The sequence below is a fragment of the Pteropus alecto genome, unplaced genomic scaffold (assembly GCF_000325575.1).
Source record: "Pteropus alecto unplaced genomic scaffold, ASM32557v1 scaffold398, whole genome shotgun sequence".
Taxonomy (NCBI): domain Eukaryota; kingdom Metazoa; phylum Chordata; class Mammalia; order Chiroptera; family Pteropodidae; genus Pteropus; species Pteropus alecto.
Window position 1 is genome coordinate 621853 of NW_006442497.1, and position 13794 is coordinate 635646.

At 38.9% G+C, this 13794-nt stretch overlaps 1 protein-coding gene across 1 annotated transcript in view; it reads right to left on the reverse strand.

Moving 5' to 3' along the window:
• Positions 1-13794, reverse strand: part of ZZEF1 (zinc finger ZZ-type and EF-hand domain containing 1) — a 107683-nt gene that overhangs the window by 14661 nt on the left and 79228 nt on the right. The window contains 10 exon segments of the mRNA XM_025040130.1: positions 752-1111; positions 1239-1374; positions 2711-2811; positions 3647-3838; positions 5159-5278; positions 6765-6961; positions 11029-11161; positions 11679-11853; positions 12531-12808; positions 13138-13277. Of these exon segments, the coding sequence (XP_024895898.1) occupies positions 752-1111; positions 1239-1374; positions 2711-2811; positions 3647-3838; positions 5159-5278; positions 6765-6961; positions 11029-11161; positions 11679-11853; positions 12531-12808; positions 13138-13277 (1832 nt within the window).

Consider the following 13794-nt stretch of genomic DNA (forward strand, 5'->3'; position numbering starts at 1 on the left):
GCCGTCAGGCCCGTCTTCTTCAGTTATGCTCGGCCACTTGACTGTCATAGAATTGCTGTGCGCCCTGGGATGACCCATCGACCTCTCTGTGCCTTCGCCAGTACAGTTACTATGTTGAGAGAGTATTAAAAAATAATATTCGAAATGCAGCAGTCTGTTTAAACATCCATGGGTGGTGCGGCAGGCATCCTTAATCGCCAATTATTACATCTCGTGCATTATTAAGTGACTTGCTCTTGAAGGGAGTGTGTCTCCTCAGGGGCTGACTTGGGGTAGATATTCTAGAAATGATGAAAACAGAAGACACAAACTTTCCTGGAAAGCTTCCTGTATTGTGGGAAGAAACTATCGGAGTGATAATTAATCCTAAGCCTTGGGCTTCACACTAAGTTAGACCCTAGGATACACAAGAAAAGCCAGGCTAGCAGGAGAGTTAGACTTGTAACTGTGAAAACAAACAGGGAAAACTGTAAAGGCAGGTTTCATTGATCATTATTTCAAACACTCTCTGAGCACCATGTCTGTCCCAGGCTGTCGACTCAGCTGTAGGCCAGTACTTGGGAGAGTTCAACAGTGACTGTGCCCTGTCTGTGTTGCATTGCACCTGTGGGGAGTCATAGAGCCACACAGGTAATCTCACTCCAGGAGGGCACTCGCTAGAGGAAGCCTGTTCAAACACTAGGATGGGTGGTCAGGAGAGGACAGAGGAAGAACGAGTGCGGTGAATGCCCGGTTTGGTCTGCTTAATTACCTTCTCCCACTGGTGCTTTTCTTCCAGCTGCATGAACATATCCAAAATGTAGGTCATGTGGGCTGGGCCACTGAGCTCCAAGATGTCTTCACTCACTGGCACGTGCCAGGGCCACTCAGCAAGCAAGGATGCAAGCACGTGGCGGGCATAGAGGACAGCTGTGGCCTCATTCACACGGAAAAGGTAGTCCCGGACCGCCCTCTTGCTCTTGCAGTTCAGCTCCTTGTGCAAGAGAGCGGCACTCTTGCTACGCCTCTGCTTGGCGTAGCTCTGCTGCAGTTCACTCTCCGTGCTGGAGATCAGCTTCTGGGTCACGGGGTTTGATTCAGCAGTGGCCTGGTCACAGCGTGCAGGCCGGGACTGCAAACCCAAAGACCACCATTACAGCGGCATGCCCTTCTCACAATTAGGGATTTGGGGGTGGGGGTGGGGGATAGGGGGTGGAGTCAGGGACAGATATTGTATTTCCAAGGTGGAAGCAACATACCAAGCACGGTAAGATAATCATGTCTGTATCCACAGCCTTGGCACTCTGCTCATCCAGTCTCAGACTCCTACTGGGCTGCCACCTCTGAGCCAGAGTCCGTATCCTTTCATCTGTGGTGAGTTCATCGCCATCAAACCTGAAGAAAAGGAGTACAAAGCTGGGTACATGAGTTATAAATAGGCAAGAGTTTAACTTGTAATGAAACTTGTCAGAAATGTTGATCAGAATTATTTTCCTGTTATTTTGCAAGTACATTATTACTTTCCATATTTTGCAGACTAGATTCACAGTGTTTATTTATACATACACACAGATGTGCATGTATGTATGCCCTTATGGCAGAGAATGCAAACTGCCCCTTAGAATCCATTCTTCCTTTCTTTTAGAAACAAAGTTCTCTGAAGTTTTAGCAAGATACAGAATCACCGAACTAGAGACATAGATCCCAGTCCCCCTTGCCCCTAGATGCAGTGATGCAACCAGGTTCTTATCAACGAGAAGCCAATGAGGTAACGTGTGCCACTTCCAGAGCCCACCCTCAAACAACCGCACTAAGGATGCGCTCCTTTCTCTACCTTCCCCCTTTCCTCTGGGCTGGAACAGAGAGCCAGCCTGCACTACACAGATGAGAACAACACCCTTGGGGGCACAGGGTCACTTTGTGGAGCAGAGCTGCCTACCCACCCTAAATAGCTGCTTACATCTAGACTGTTTCATGAGAGGAAAATAAATCATATCTTCCTTGACACATGAGATTTCTAGGTTTCTTACTTATAGATGTGTAGACTGTGCCCTAACTGATGCAACCCTGCTTCATCTCATAAAGGATTTGAGGCAATATATTAGAAATATATTGCCTCAAATAAACTGCCCCTTAGAATCCATTCTAAGGGAAAATAGAAATATAAAGTAAAAAATAAATATTAAATTGGGTATAAATTAGAATATGAAGTCAAAACTAGGATATGAGAATGGAGGAGATAAGTTGTAGTTTAGTGAAGTTCTACACAAATTTAAGAGCTGGGCCCAAGAACTACCTCTGAACTTCTTGGCCAAGAAAAAGGGAATACTATTAATTTTATAATAATTCTTGAAGGAAAAAAACATGAAAATAATGTGCAGTAGTTGAAAAACAAACAACACTTTTGACCAGGAGGTCCTGCTCTGCACTGTTCGCTCTCTGGGGTGACATAAGAGAGAAACTTTGGTGTCTGATTCCATTTCTGCATCCATAGCAAATTTACTCTAAGAGGCAGATTGCAAATATAAAGTTTTTTCAAAAGGAACATACAACTCAAAGATGATCCATGCAATGTAGCAGAGTCAGTTTTCATACTAAAAACCAGTTCTACGCCTGCTCCTTGGCCTTTTGGGAGTTTTTCTCTAGATCTTGTTAGCAGGAGGTAAACATAGCCCTGCCTTCATGTGTTCGCACACTCACTCCACTTCAACTGCATCTTAATGTCCCTTACCTCTTCTGAACCTCCAGGAAGAAAGAATCGGTCCTTTTCATTTGCAGTTCATATATGGCCCGGAGAATATGCAGAGGGGCATTGAGGGCATCATGAGCCATCTGAAGGCCGTGGGGGAAAAGTAAGAGAAAGACAATTTAACATGCTTCAACACATCATTGACAATCTGAACTCAAAACTGATAAAATAATTATTTTTCGAAAGTTACGAAAAGTTATAATTTAAGAACTTATATGCTTAAAGCATATAAAATGTTCAGCCCTGAAACATGGATTGTAAAATTTACATTACTATTTTAAATTCAAAGGAAATATAAAACATGCAAACACACAAAAAAATAGGCCAAGAAAATGCAATATTAATAGTCAATACTTACTACATTGTATTCTCTGTTGCTGAGACTACACACTCAAGTCTGATAATCAGCACATAAATCTAAGTATACTGTACTTTCTTTTGATTTTTTTTAAAACTGTACTTGCTTTTTGACATCCACCCCATACTGTTTACTTTTCGTATAGTTAGACCCTCAGAAGTCCAAGCCCTCACCCATTTTCATACCGCTCCAAGGAAGAGTGGATTATTCAAGGAAAGTAGGAGTATGTATGAGAAACTATGAGAGAAACTATCATTTGGGGGCTTATGGATGGGTCTGGAAATTACATGCGAAAATTTGCATGTATGTTTCAATGTATATTTTATGGGAGAAACGATCTAAAGCTTTTGGGTCCATGACCCAAAAATGTTAAGGGCTACTGTTTTGTAAGGGCTTTTCCATTCTTCTAGATCAGCTCTGCACAAGACAGATTGAGTCTTCAAGAATTCTCAGGACACCAGACTGAAGCATTTTCATGCGGAGCCTAAAACACAGTACAAACCAAAGAGAATCCATTCCTTACAGTCTCTTTCTGTCCACACTGTGTCCCAAGAACATACCAAGAAACATATTCTGGTGGGCTCATCCAGACTTTCGAGAGGGTCGAGCTTTTTTTGCTCCGGCTCACTCGGGCTGCTGACTGACCGTTCCACCTCCTCCTCTTGGTCCCCACGCTCATCTAGCTCCAGGTCTCCATGCTCGGCCAAAGTGCTGATCTCTTTTTTTGAGGAGTATAGCATGATGGACAAAATCTATGTACGAAAGGAAATCAAGTAGGGCGGGAGAGTGAGTGTTTAGTGCGTGAGAAGATTACACAGATCTTTAACCTTCAAGGGATAGAAAATATTTGACCTAATTTTTTAAAAGATATCAGAATTCAAAAAAGAATGTAAAATTGGTGAAGAAATATGAAAATGTTCAATTGAAATTGTAATCAAAGAAATGCCAAGGGAACTTTGTGTTTATTAACTTAGCCCCTGATATCCTTTTAGAATGCATTTTGGTGAAATGTAAAGAGCTTTAAAAATGTTCATAGCCATTGATCCAGTAACTCATCTTTTAGAAAACAGGTAATAGGTTATATTCATGATATGATCAATGCAGCATTAATAATGGCAAAAAACTGAAATCTGCCTTCATGTATCATATGCCAGCATTAAAAATGTTGGTTATAAAAACTAGCAACTTAGTAAATAGTTATCATATGATCTTAATTGATTTGAATACTAAGCTCATTGTACAATCCAAATACATATATAAAAAATACATATACAGATTAAAAAATAGAATAAGGAAATACACAAAACACTAATAATAGCTGTGTCTGGGAGTTGAAATTTAGAGTTTTTCTTTCTTTTCTGTTTTTCAAATTTTCTGCAATGTGGTTCTATTATTTGAATAATAAAAAAAATTAATTTAAAATATTTCCCAAGAACAAGAGCTCTCCAAGTTATCCATTAATACGTTTCGGCATATTTTCCTACAACCTAACCAAATCCTCTTATGGCAACTGCGAGCTACTTCTCTGAGTTCTGTCTCTGTGGGACTGAGAATGGCTGGCTGATCCCCTCCCAAAGAGCAGCAGCCTTTCCTGGACCTGAAGATGGCACGTGGTACAGAAACCCCACAGGGAACCGCAGTAATTCTACTAAGAGCAACCTAAGGCCTACGGGGAATAGTAATAAAATGAGAATTATCAACTAACATCCTACATAAAATAAACATGTGAGGACATATTTAGACACTGATCTTAGCTCAAAAACACTTTAAAGAGAAATAATAATTCAAGGACACACTTTATTACCATGATATAATGGTCAAGCATGTGTTTCCATAAAATACTTCTCTTCCAATGTTCTCTGAACAAACATCAAATTCATTTTCCCTGACAGGGGAGGACAGGTGTCATAATCCCTATTTCCAAAAGGGAAGACAAATATGAGACAGTTTTAACAACTACACAGAATGAGAATGCACAGGGCAGAATCAGCTATAACTAACTGATGATTCTAACTCCCAGACCAGTAAATCTGCACCAGGTAGCAGTAGCAGGAGCCACCTTCATCCCTTACTTCCAGGTCCCGGAGGAGCCACGTTTTACTGAAACCGGTCCCTTTGCTGCACTTTTTCACCAGCAGCTTCAGCAAATCAGTCTGAAGGAAGGTAGCATGGGTCTCTTCAAAACCATGAGCCTACAAACAGAAAAAGAATGATTTGCAACTGTCTCCGATTGAAGAAAGTAAAGATCACTTGGCAAAAGTAAGCCTCCTTCAGAGGTCAGTCTCAGCTAATAGTCCATTCACCCTCTGGTGAAAATTTCAGAGTTAGCAAGAAGGATGAAAGTCAGAACCTTAGCCATAACCAAAGTCTGTTCATTCACTCTCTAATTCATTTACTCGATAAATATTTCTGAAAACTAGTACATTCTATGTGCTAAGTATTATGCTAAGAACAGAGGTTTTTTGTCCTTCTCCTGCTTTCTACCTTCCAAAAGCTTTTTACTGCTCTTAAGATTAAAATCCATGTCCCTAATCATGGCTAAAAAGGTCCTATAGCCGCCCTGCCTGCTTCTGTGGTCTCATCTCTGTCTTTTGCACTGTCCTGAAGCCTCGGAGGTGGGCTTTCTGCTCCCTGACAACAATGCCTGTTACTGGAGTTTGCTACTCTCCCAGCATGCAGCATTCTTCCTGTACTCTTTACCTATCATCTCAAATTTCACCTTTTCAGAAAGTCTTTTTCTGACTCACGGTAATTTTCCTTCCAGTTTCTTTGTTGTCTCTCTTGCAATTTAGATCGTAAGCTCCATGAGAGCAAGGAACTTCTTTCTAGTTCAAAACTACTCAGTTCCATTTAGCACTTGATGCTCAACAAAGATTTACAGAATGAAGGACTAAAAGACAGAAGTGGTTTCTCCCCTCAGGGAGTTTATAATGCAAACAACTAAAATCATAGCAGATTGTGATAAATGCTATGATAGCAACAAACAGTAGATGTATGATGTCGGTCCTAAAACTGCACATTCTCAGGGGTTGGGCCACAGCTGAAATGCTATCTAGTCTTTCCCTGGCTTCCTTGCCAGTGCATCCAAAGTCAAGAAACAAACTTTTCAAATGAAATCCTTCTTTTATGGCTAGTTCTTTTAGGAAGATCATCATAAAAGTGATCCCTTCCTCCCCATCCTTGCCCCTCAGATAGCAGAAGAATCATGTTTCCCAATAAGTCAAGGCTTCTCATCTCCACACCAATTATCGCCCAGCTCTTTAACTTGTCTGCTTCCTCCCACCCCTACTGCTAACCTATTGCTCGAAGATCCTGTAGGATGCTAGCCTTTATGTCTTCCCTTCATCTTATCCTGTGAACAACCAGACAGAGCTGTGGTTCAGAGAGAAGTGAGAAAACATTCAGTCCATTTTTCTTCTCATCTTTTAAGGTTATGTGCCCATTAGGCAGTAGTACCTGGTTCCATGAAACAGGAAAACTACAGCAAATCAACTATAGGGAATATTCTATTTCTCCTTTAAAGTTATCCTTGTGCAAGGCCCCAACTGTTTCTAAAAATAATCAAGATCCTATGGTTAACCATCCATCAAAATCAGATGGCATTTCCTCCTAATTCATGCTCTGTAGATGTTAAATCACAGCCAGATTCATTAGGAAATGGAAGAGGCTCACCATTACCTTCAGTGTTTTATATAATCCTTTGAGGGCCAGAGACAGGACCCAAGTTGCTTCCACTGCCTCAGGACAATGGCTGTCCATGCTGGTTTGCAGAAGGTGACTGGCAATAAAGGCAAAGTGCTGGGAGTATTGGCTCAGCTGGGCCTGAGAGTCACTGCATTCTTGTCCTCCTTTCTGGACCAGCTGGTAGTCCTTCACTGAAGAGTGATGTCATGCAGGAAAAGAAAGGCACCAAAAGTATAGTTAGTGCTTCCTGCAGCTAAGTTTCCTCCCCAATAATGTGCTTTACTGAAGCAAAAACTGTAGATCCTAAAAACACAAACCTCCCTGGCTTTAAACTTAGCCATTATATTTAAGGCCAGCTTGCAGGTGAGCACAAAAATAGTACTGGGCCACCTATCCACCAAGCAACCAACAGAGGCAATTCACATTCCTACTACTTTGTACAAACAGGTTGTCCCCAAAGGAAGACAAAAGCTGTTAAAGGAAGTTCTTAAATACAGTACACATGAAATTCTTCCACTTCTTAATAAGACTAAGAAAGAGGGAGAGGATTTGCTCTCCTACCTTAAACAACCAGAACACTGAAAATATATGAAACAATAGTTTTGGACATTGGGCAATACAGGACTATGATCCTCAAGAGAAGAGATATTAACCAACTGAGCCCTCCAATACTGCTGGCTATCCAAAGATAATTTCCAGGCTGCAGAGCAGGGAATAAAAGTCCAAGCAGAGTCCAGCAGTCTCAAAGAACTGAGAAGACAGAGGTCAGTGTTCAGGGAAATTAAGGCGGCTAGAATTTATGGGGCAAAATATTACAGAGAAGGGAGATACACACACACACAGATAGGGAGAGGGAGAGAGAAAGAGAGGGAGGGTGGAGGGAGGCAGACAGATAGAGAGAATGGGAGACCTCTTTAGATATCCACAGAGGGTTCCTCATGAGTCTTTGGCTGAGTATCAATCTGCACAAATGTGAGAGGAAACTACCCTGTTCTAAAAAAGAACTACCAAAGAGTAATAGGCAGAACAATTCTTGGTACTCACACAGAACTAGGAATATTTTATCTTCCCACCAGTGAGAGTAGAAGTGTTCTAGTGAGCAGCAAAAAAACTATTTGAGGACATAATGGTCGACATTTTCCAAAATTTAATGAAAACTATAAACCTACAGAGCCAAGAGCTCAATAAACCCCCGAGCTAAAGAAACAAAGAAACAAAGAAAATCATGCCAAGGCACACCATAATCAGATGCTAAAAAGCAATGATTAAGAGAAAAATCTTAAAACCGGTCAAAGAAAGAAGACACATTATGAAGAATAACAGAGAATAATAGCAGACTTCGTGGCAGAAACTACACAAACCAGAAGAAAATGGATCAATATCTTTAAAGTATTCAAAAAAAACCTCTCAACCTAGAATTTTTTAACCCAGCAAAATTATCTCTCGAAGATAAATTTGGTTTGGTAGGACAAACCAAAACAAAGATTTTGTAGCAGCAGATTTGGACTATAAGAAATGTTAAATGAAGTTTACTAGGTCAAAGAAAAATGATACCAATGGAAATTTGAACCTACACCAAAAAATGAAGAGCACTAGGAATGGTAAACATGTGGCTAAATATAAAAGATATTTTCTCATTTTTAAATCTCTTTTAAAATATCTGACTTTTAAAACAAAAATGTTTTGTGAGGTTTACTTCATGTAGAAGTAAAATTTGTGACAACAAAAGCACAAAGGATAGGGGATAGAAATATAAAAATCTATGTTTCTTTACTATATGTGACGTAGTATAATATATTTGTAGGTAGACTATGATGAGTTAAGGGTGTACATTATAAACCTTAATGCAACCACTAAAAAATTATTTGAAGGTAAACTATTGTAAACCCCAGAGCAACCACTAAAAAAAAAATAGATACAGTTAACAAGCCAAGAGATAAAATGGAATTATTTAAAATACAAAAAACAGCCACACAAACAACTCAATCCAAAAGAAGGCAGAAGAGTAAAAATAGGAACAAAGAACAAATGAGATAGATAATTATAAAAGCAAGAAGACAGTAGAGTTAAACTCAACCATCTATATAATTGCATTAAATGGAAATGGTCTAAATATCTGAATTAAAAGGCAGGGATTGTCAGATTGGATTAAAAATGAAGACTACCCTATGTGCTATCTACAAGAAATCCACTTTAAATGTAAAGACACAGGCAGGTTAAAGTGAAAAGATGGAAAAAGAGATACCATGTAAATGTTAGTAATTTTTTTAAAAAAGCTAGAGAGGCACATATAAGGTAGATTTCAGAATAAGGAATATTATCAGGGATAAAAAGAGACATTTCATAATGAAATGAGAAATAGACATATACATAATTATAGTTGGAGACTTCAACATTCTCCTTCAGTAACTGTTAGAATGGACAGAAAATCAGTAAGAGCTTAGATTACTTGAATAACACTATCAACTGACTTGACCTGTCATCTAAAGGACACTCCAACAACACGGTATATGTATTCTCTTCAAATGCACATGGAATCTTATTTAAAACAGACCAAATTTTGGAACATGAAATAAGTTGTAATAATCTTAACAGGATTAAAGTCATGTTCATAGGATGTTCTCTGATCACAAGGGAATTAAACTTGAAATCAGTAACAGAAAGATATTTTGAATATATCCCAAACATTTAGGAATCAACAAATTTTGAAACAATCCATAAAATAAAGATAGATCACAAGATAAAGAGAAAATATTCTGACTTGAATGAAAACAATACAATATATCAAAAATTATAGATGTGGCTAAAGCCATACTTAGAAGGAAATTCATACCATTAAAATGTTTCTACTAACAAAGAAGAAAGGTCTATCTCAAATCAGTGATTTAGACTTCTACCTTAAGAAACTAGAACAAGAAAAAAGCAAATGAAACCCAAAGCAAGAATAAGAAAATAAATAATGATAAAGATCGAAAACAATGAAATAGAAAACAGAAATAATAGAGAAAAATCAATGAAATCGAAAGCTGGTCCCTTGAAAAGATCAAACAAATTTATAAATTTCTGGTTAGATGGTCTAGGAAATAAAAAAGAGAAGACACAAATCACCAAAATCAGGAATAAGAGAAGGCAGCTGATACCCAATGTAAGGTTGAAAAAAATTAAAGACAAATTTTATAAGACCTAAATTTATTCCCTAAATATATGGAGAGATATACTATGGTGATGGGTCAAAAGACTCACTATTGTTAAAATGTCAGTCTCCCCAAATAGATCTACAGATTCAATGCAATGTCAATCAAATCCCCAGCAGGTTCTTTAACAGAAACTGATAACTGATTCTAAAATTTATATAAAAAGGCAAAGGAATTAGAGTAGCCAAAGCAATTTTGAAAAAGAGTACAAAGTTGGAGGACCTGATTTCAAGACTTAGTATAAATTTACAATAGTCAAGACAATGTGGTTTGAGTAAGGACAGATATGTAGATTAATGAACATAATAAAATCCATAAATAGGCACACACATATATGGGTCAATTAATTTTCAACAAAGTTACCAAGAAAATTCAATAGAGAAAGAATAGTCTGTTCAACAAATGGTCCCAGAACAACTGAATATTCATATGCAAAAAAAAAAAAAGAAAGAAAAAAGAAAAAAGAAAAGCTTGATCTTTACCTCATACCACACACACAAAAATATAGTACAGACAGTGCCTAATCCTGAAGCTTAATGAGAAAGCAGATTATTTCAGGAGCAGAACTGAGCACATAATGGCCAGATACTCCAGATTGTTTGGGATTTGGCAAATTAAGTCAAAAAAGCACTTATGATGATGTACTTTCACTGTTCTGTTGCCGAAACAAAATGGAAAGTGACATCAGTGCCAATACAATTAATCAAAGTTATTTTAAATTCATGTAGGCACCTGACTCCGTAATATGTTAAATTATCCATTAGAAAACAAATGACATGGCAAATGAAAAAATTAGATGTTCAGAATCTAAACATCTGGCCAACCAAAAAACACAGAGCCATATACACAAAATAACAGGATGAAAAGGGCCTTCAAATTTATCCCAATTCAACCACATCATTTCAGAGATGAGGAAAAAGCAGCTCAGGAAGCTGTAACTTGTTTGTTGTTGTTATTTTTAATCACACGAAGGGGAAAGAACCAAGGTATCATCATTGATTTTAGAGTATGCAGGGATTAGACAACCTTCTTCCATTCTTAGAAGAAATAATTATGCTTGGGACCTGTTTTCCTTTTCCGGGTTTTGACATCGACGATCACAGCCCTGTTTTTCTCAGTAAAGTGCTTCAAGATGATCACATTATGTGGTTCATTGGCGTTATCCATATAAACACAGCGGGTGCCCACACAGAGAACCTGGAAATTGAAAAAGAGAGACAGAAAAGGCAACTCAAATAGCACATAGAGACAGGAAAGAGCACTTATACTCAAGCCCAGTTCCTTCTGCTTGTGCTCCTGACTTCAACAAGCACTCAAGGAAAGGATTCTTCTCATCTCCTGACATAGGCCTGGCATAGAATTTGTTTACGTGCTTACTGGATGAAGAAGCCATTATTTCACAGTCTTTTTTGTCCCAACCAACTGAGAGACATGAAGATCAGAAATGAGATCAAGATTAATGCCGAAGTGAAAAACAATTATACTTTGAAGTGCTTCGTAATTTAATATATTAGTTACCTATTATTCAAAGCCATCTACTGGCTAACGAAATGAATCAAATGGCTAAATTGTTAAAAATGCAAGTTGAACAAATCCCATAATCTTGAAAATGTACAAATATTATAAAAGCAAATTATGTAACTGAGGAGAAAAAACTTCCAAGATATATGTGATGAAGATCGAAAGAGGTGGCCGGGCCTTCGGAGTGATGTACCTGGGGGAAGCCGACCAGCACGAGCAAGGTGAAGATGTTGGTGTGCTTCAGCTGGAAAGGCAACTGCTTGATGCAGTGGTCTGTGAAGGTGGCAATGACGTCACGCCACAACGGGGCACTGTTCAGTGACCGCAGGATCTCAGCCATGGAGCATGCCCAGTCCAAACCCACCCGGCTGGAAGGCAAGAGCTCCATTAGGTGGCAGTGCACAGGCTCTAAACTCAACTCATCAGAGCTTGCTCCACTCCAAGGCAGACCCAGAAGCATGCCAAAGAGCCATTCATTAATTAGCTTTAAAACTACCAGAATGATGCTTTTCATATAATGGCAAGTGGGAAAAAAACCATGATCTGTTACTTATATATTCAGTCCATAGCTATGTTTTTAAAAATCTCTATAAAAAGTTACACACGTATGTGTGCTTGTGTATAGTCACATCAGAAAAAAACTTGGAAGGAAATATATGAAAACAGCATCAGATGTGTTAATATGGTGCAAGCCAGGGTGATTTTTCTGTTTTCCAAATTTGGTATTGTGATTGTTACTTTTATAATGAAAACAGACCTATTTTCTTCAACCACAAAGCCTACACTTATTGCTCTCAAGAAAAAACAAACCAGACTATGTGTCATTAGAGAGTTAAATCAGTAGACAGTATCCAGACTGCACAGCTGTTTTAATGTGGGTTTTAAGCATAGCTGTAATGTCTGTTGACAGATTTGCTAATAAAACTAATTCTATTCTTACAAAAGATTCCCAGGCAACAGCACTGAAGCACACTGAAATTAATCAAAGCCAGACCACTGACTTAAAGAAAGGAACACCACGGTAGGGTAGAATGGGGGTGGCTACCTGTCCAGACATACAGCTCCCAGGCTAAAGAGCAGGTGGGTGGTCTTCCAGCCATCTGGCACAATGGAATTGTCCCCTGCTGCAAACAAGTTGTGTTTGGCTGAGAGGACCTTGATCACTGCAGCATCTACCTCTGCTGGTAAAAGGCGGAGGATTAACTGGCCGAGAAGACCCAAGGTGAGATGGTAGGTTTCATTCAGGTGGCCTGCGTTTGAGATGACAACCTGAAACATGAGTGGGAGGACATGCTCCAGGTCTATCAGGGGGACTGTGAGATCCTGCCAAGAGAGGGAGAAAAATCTCTTCAATACAAAATCCATGTAACTATACCAACTAAATACTTTATCCGTTTTATGTATTATTTACAACTGGCCTAGTGCCAAAGGAATTACACAGTGTCTTTCATTAATGGTTTATGTACAATCATAAAATAAACATTCTCAGGTATTATCTTACAATCTTACTTCTAATTTATAACCGTACTCTCAGGCATACACACAGATGACTGCTATTAATAGTTGGTTTCAGTATGTGGCTTACAAAAAAATTTTTTTTCTATGCATAACACCACTCCTCTTTTAAAAAGAAAATGTCATTTTTCTCTTACCGACTTTAAGGGTGGTAACATGGCTGCTAGTAATCCCAAAATCCTCTTCTGGGAACACTCAGCAAACACCTGCTCAGGGTTTGGAGTAACTACCTCTTCCTCAATGGGCTTCTGAGATGACGCTTCCGAATTTTCGGTATCTGAGTTGCAAAACACCAAACTTTCAGATTTTGCCAGCTTCTACTTATGTTTGAAGAGGCAAGTAAACCACTGTACTGTCCCTGTGCTGCTACAGAATAAAGCTGGGACTTTAAAAACCTATTGCTCAACATGTCTTGCTCTAGGGGCCTACCCTGATCACCCTATTTAAATGTAGAGAGCCTGCCCTCTCATCTTTCCCAGCTGCTCTGCACATCCCAAAACCCTGACCCTACTCTTTTGTGCTCACAATATTTAACTACATTTAATATACCATGTCATTACTATTTATTGTCTATTGTCTGTCTTCCCGTCTAGTTTTTTGCTTTTTTCAGTGATATATCAAAAGCACCTAGAAATGGTTCTGGAGCATGGCAGGTACTCGATAAATACTTGATGAATGAATAAACTATATAGGAACCAGTGGAATCAGACTAGAGTGGACTTGATTGACCTTGATTGACATAGAGTATCAGACTGTTTTCTGGAACTTAGAATCGTACACACTGCAGAGATGAG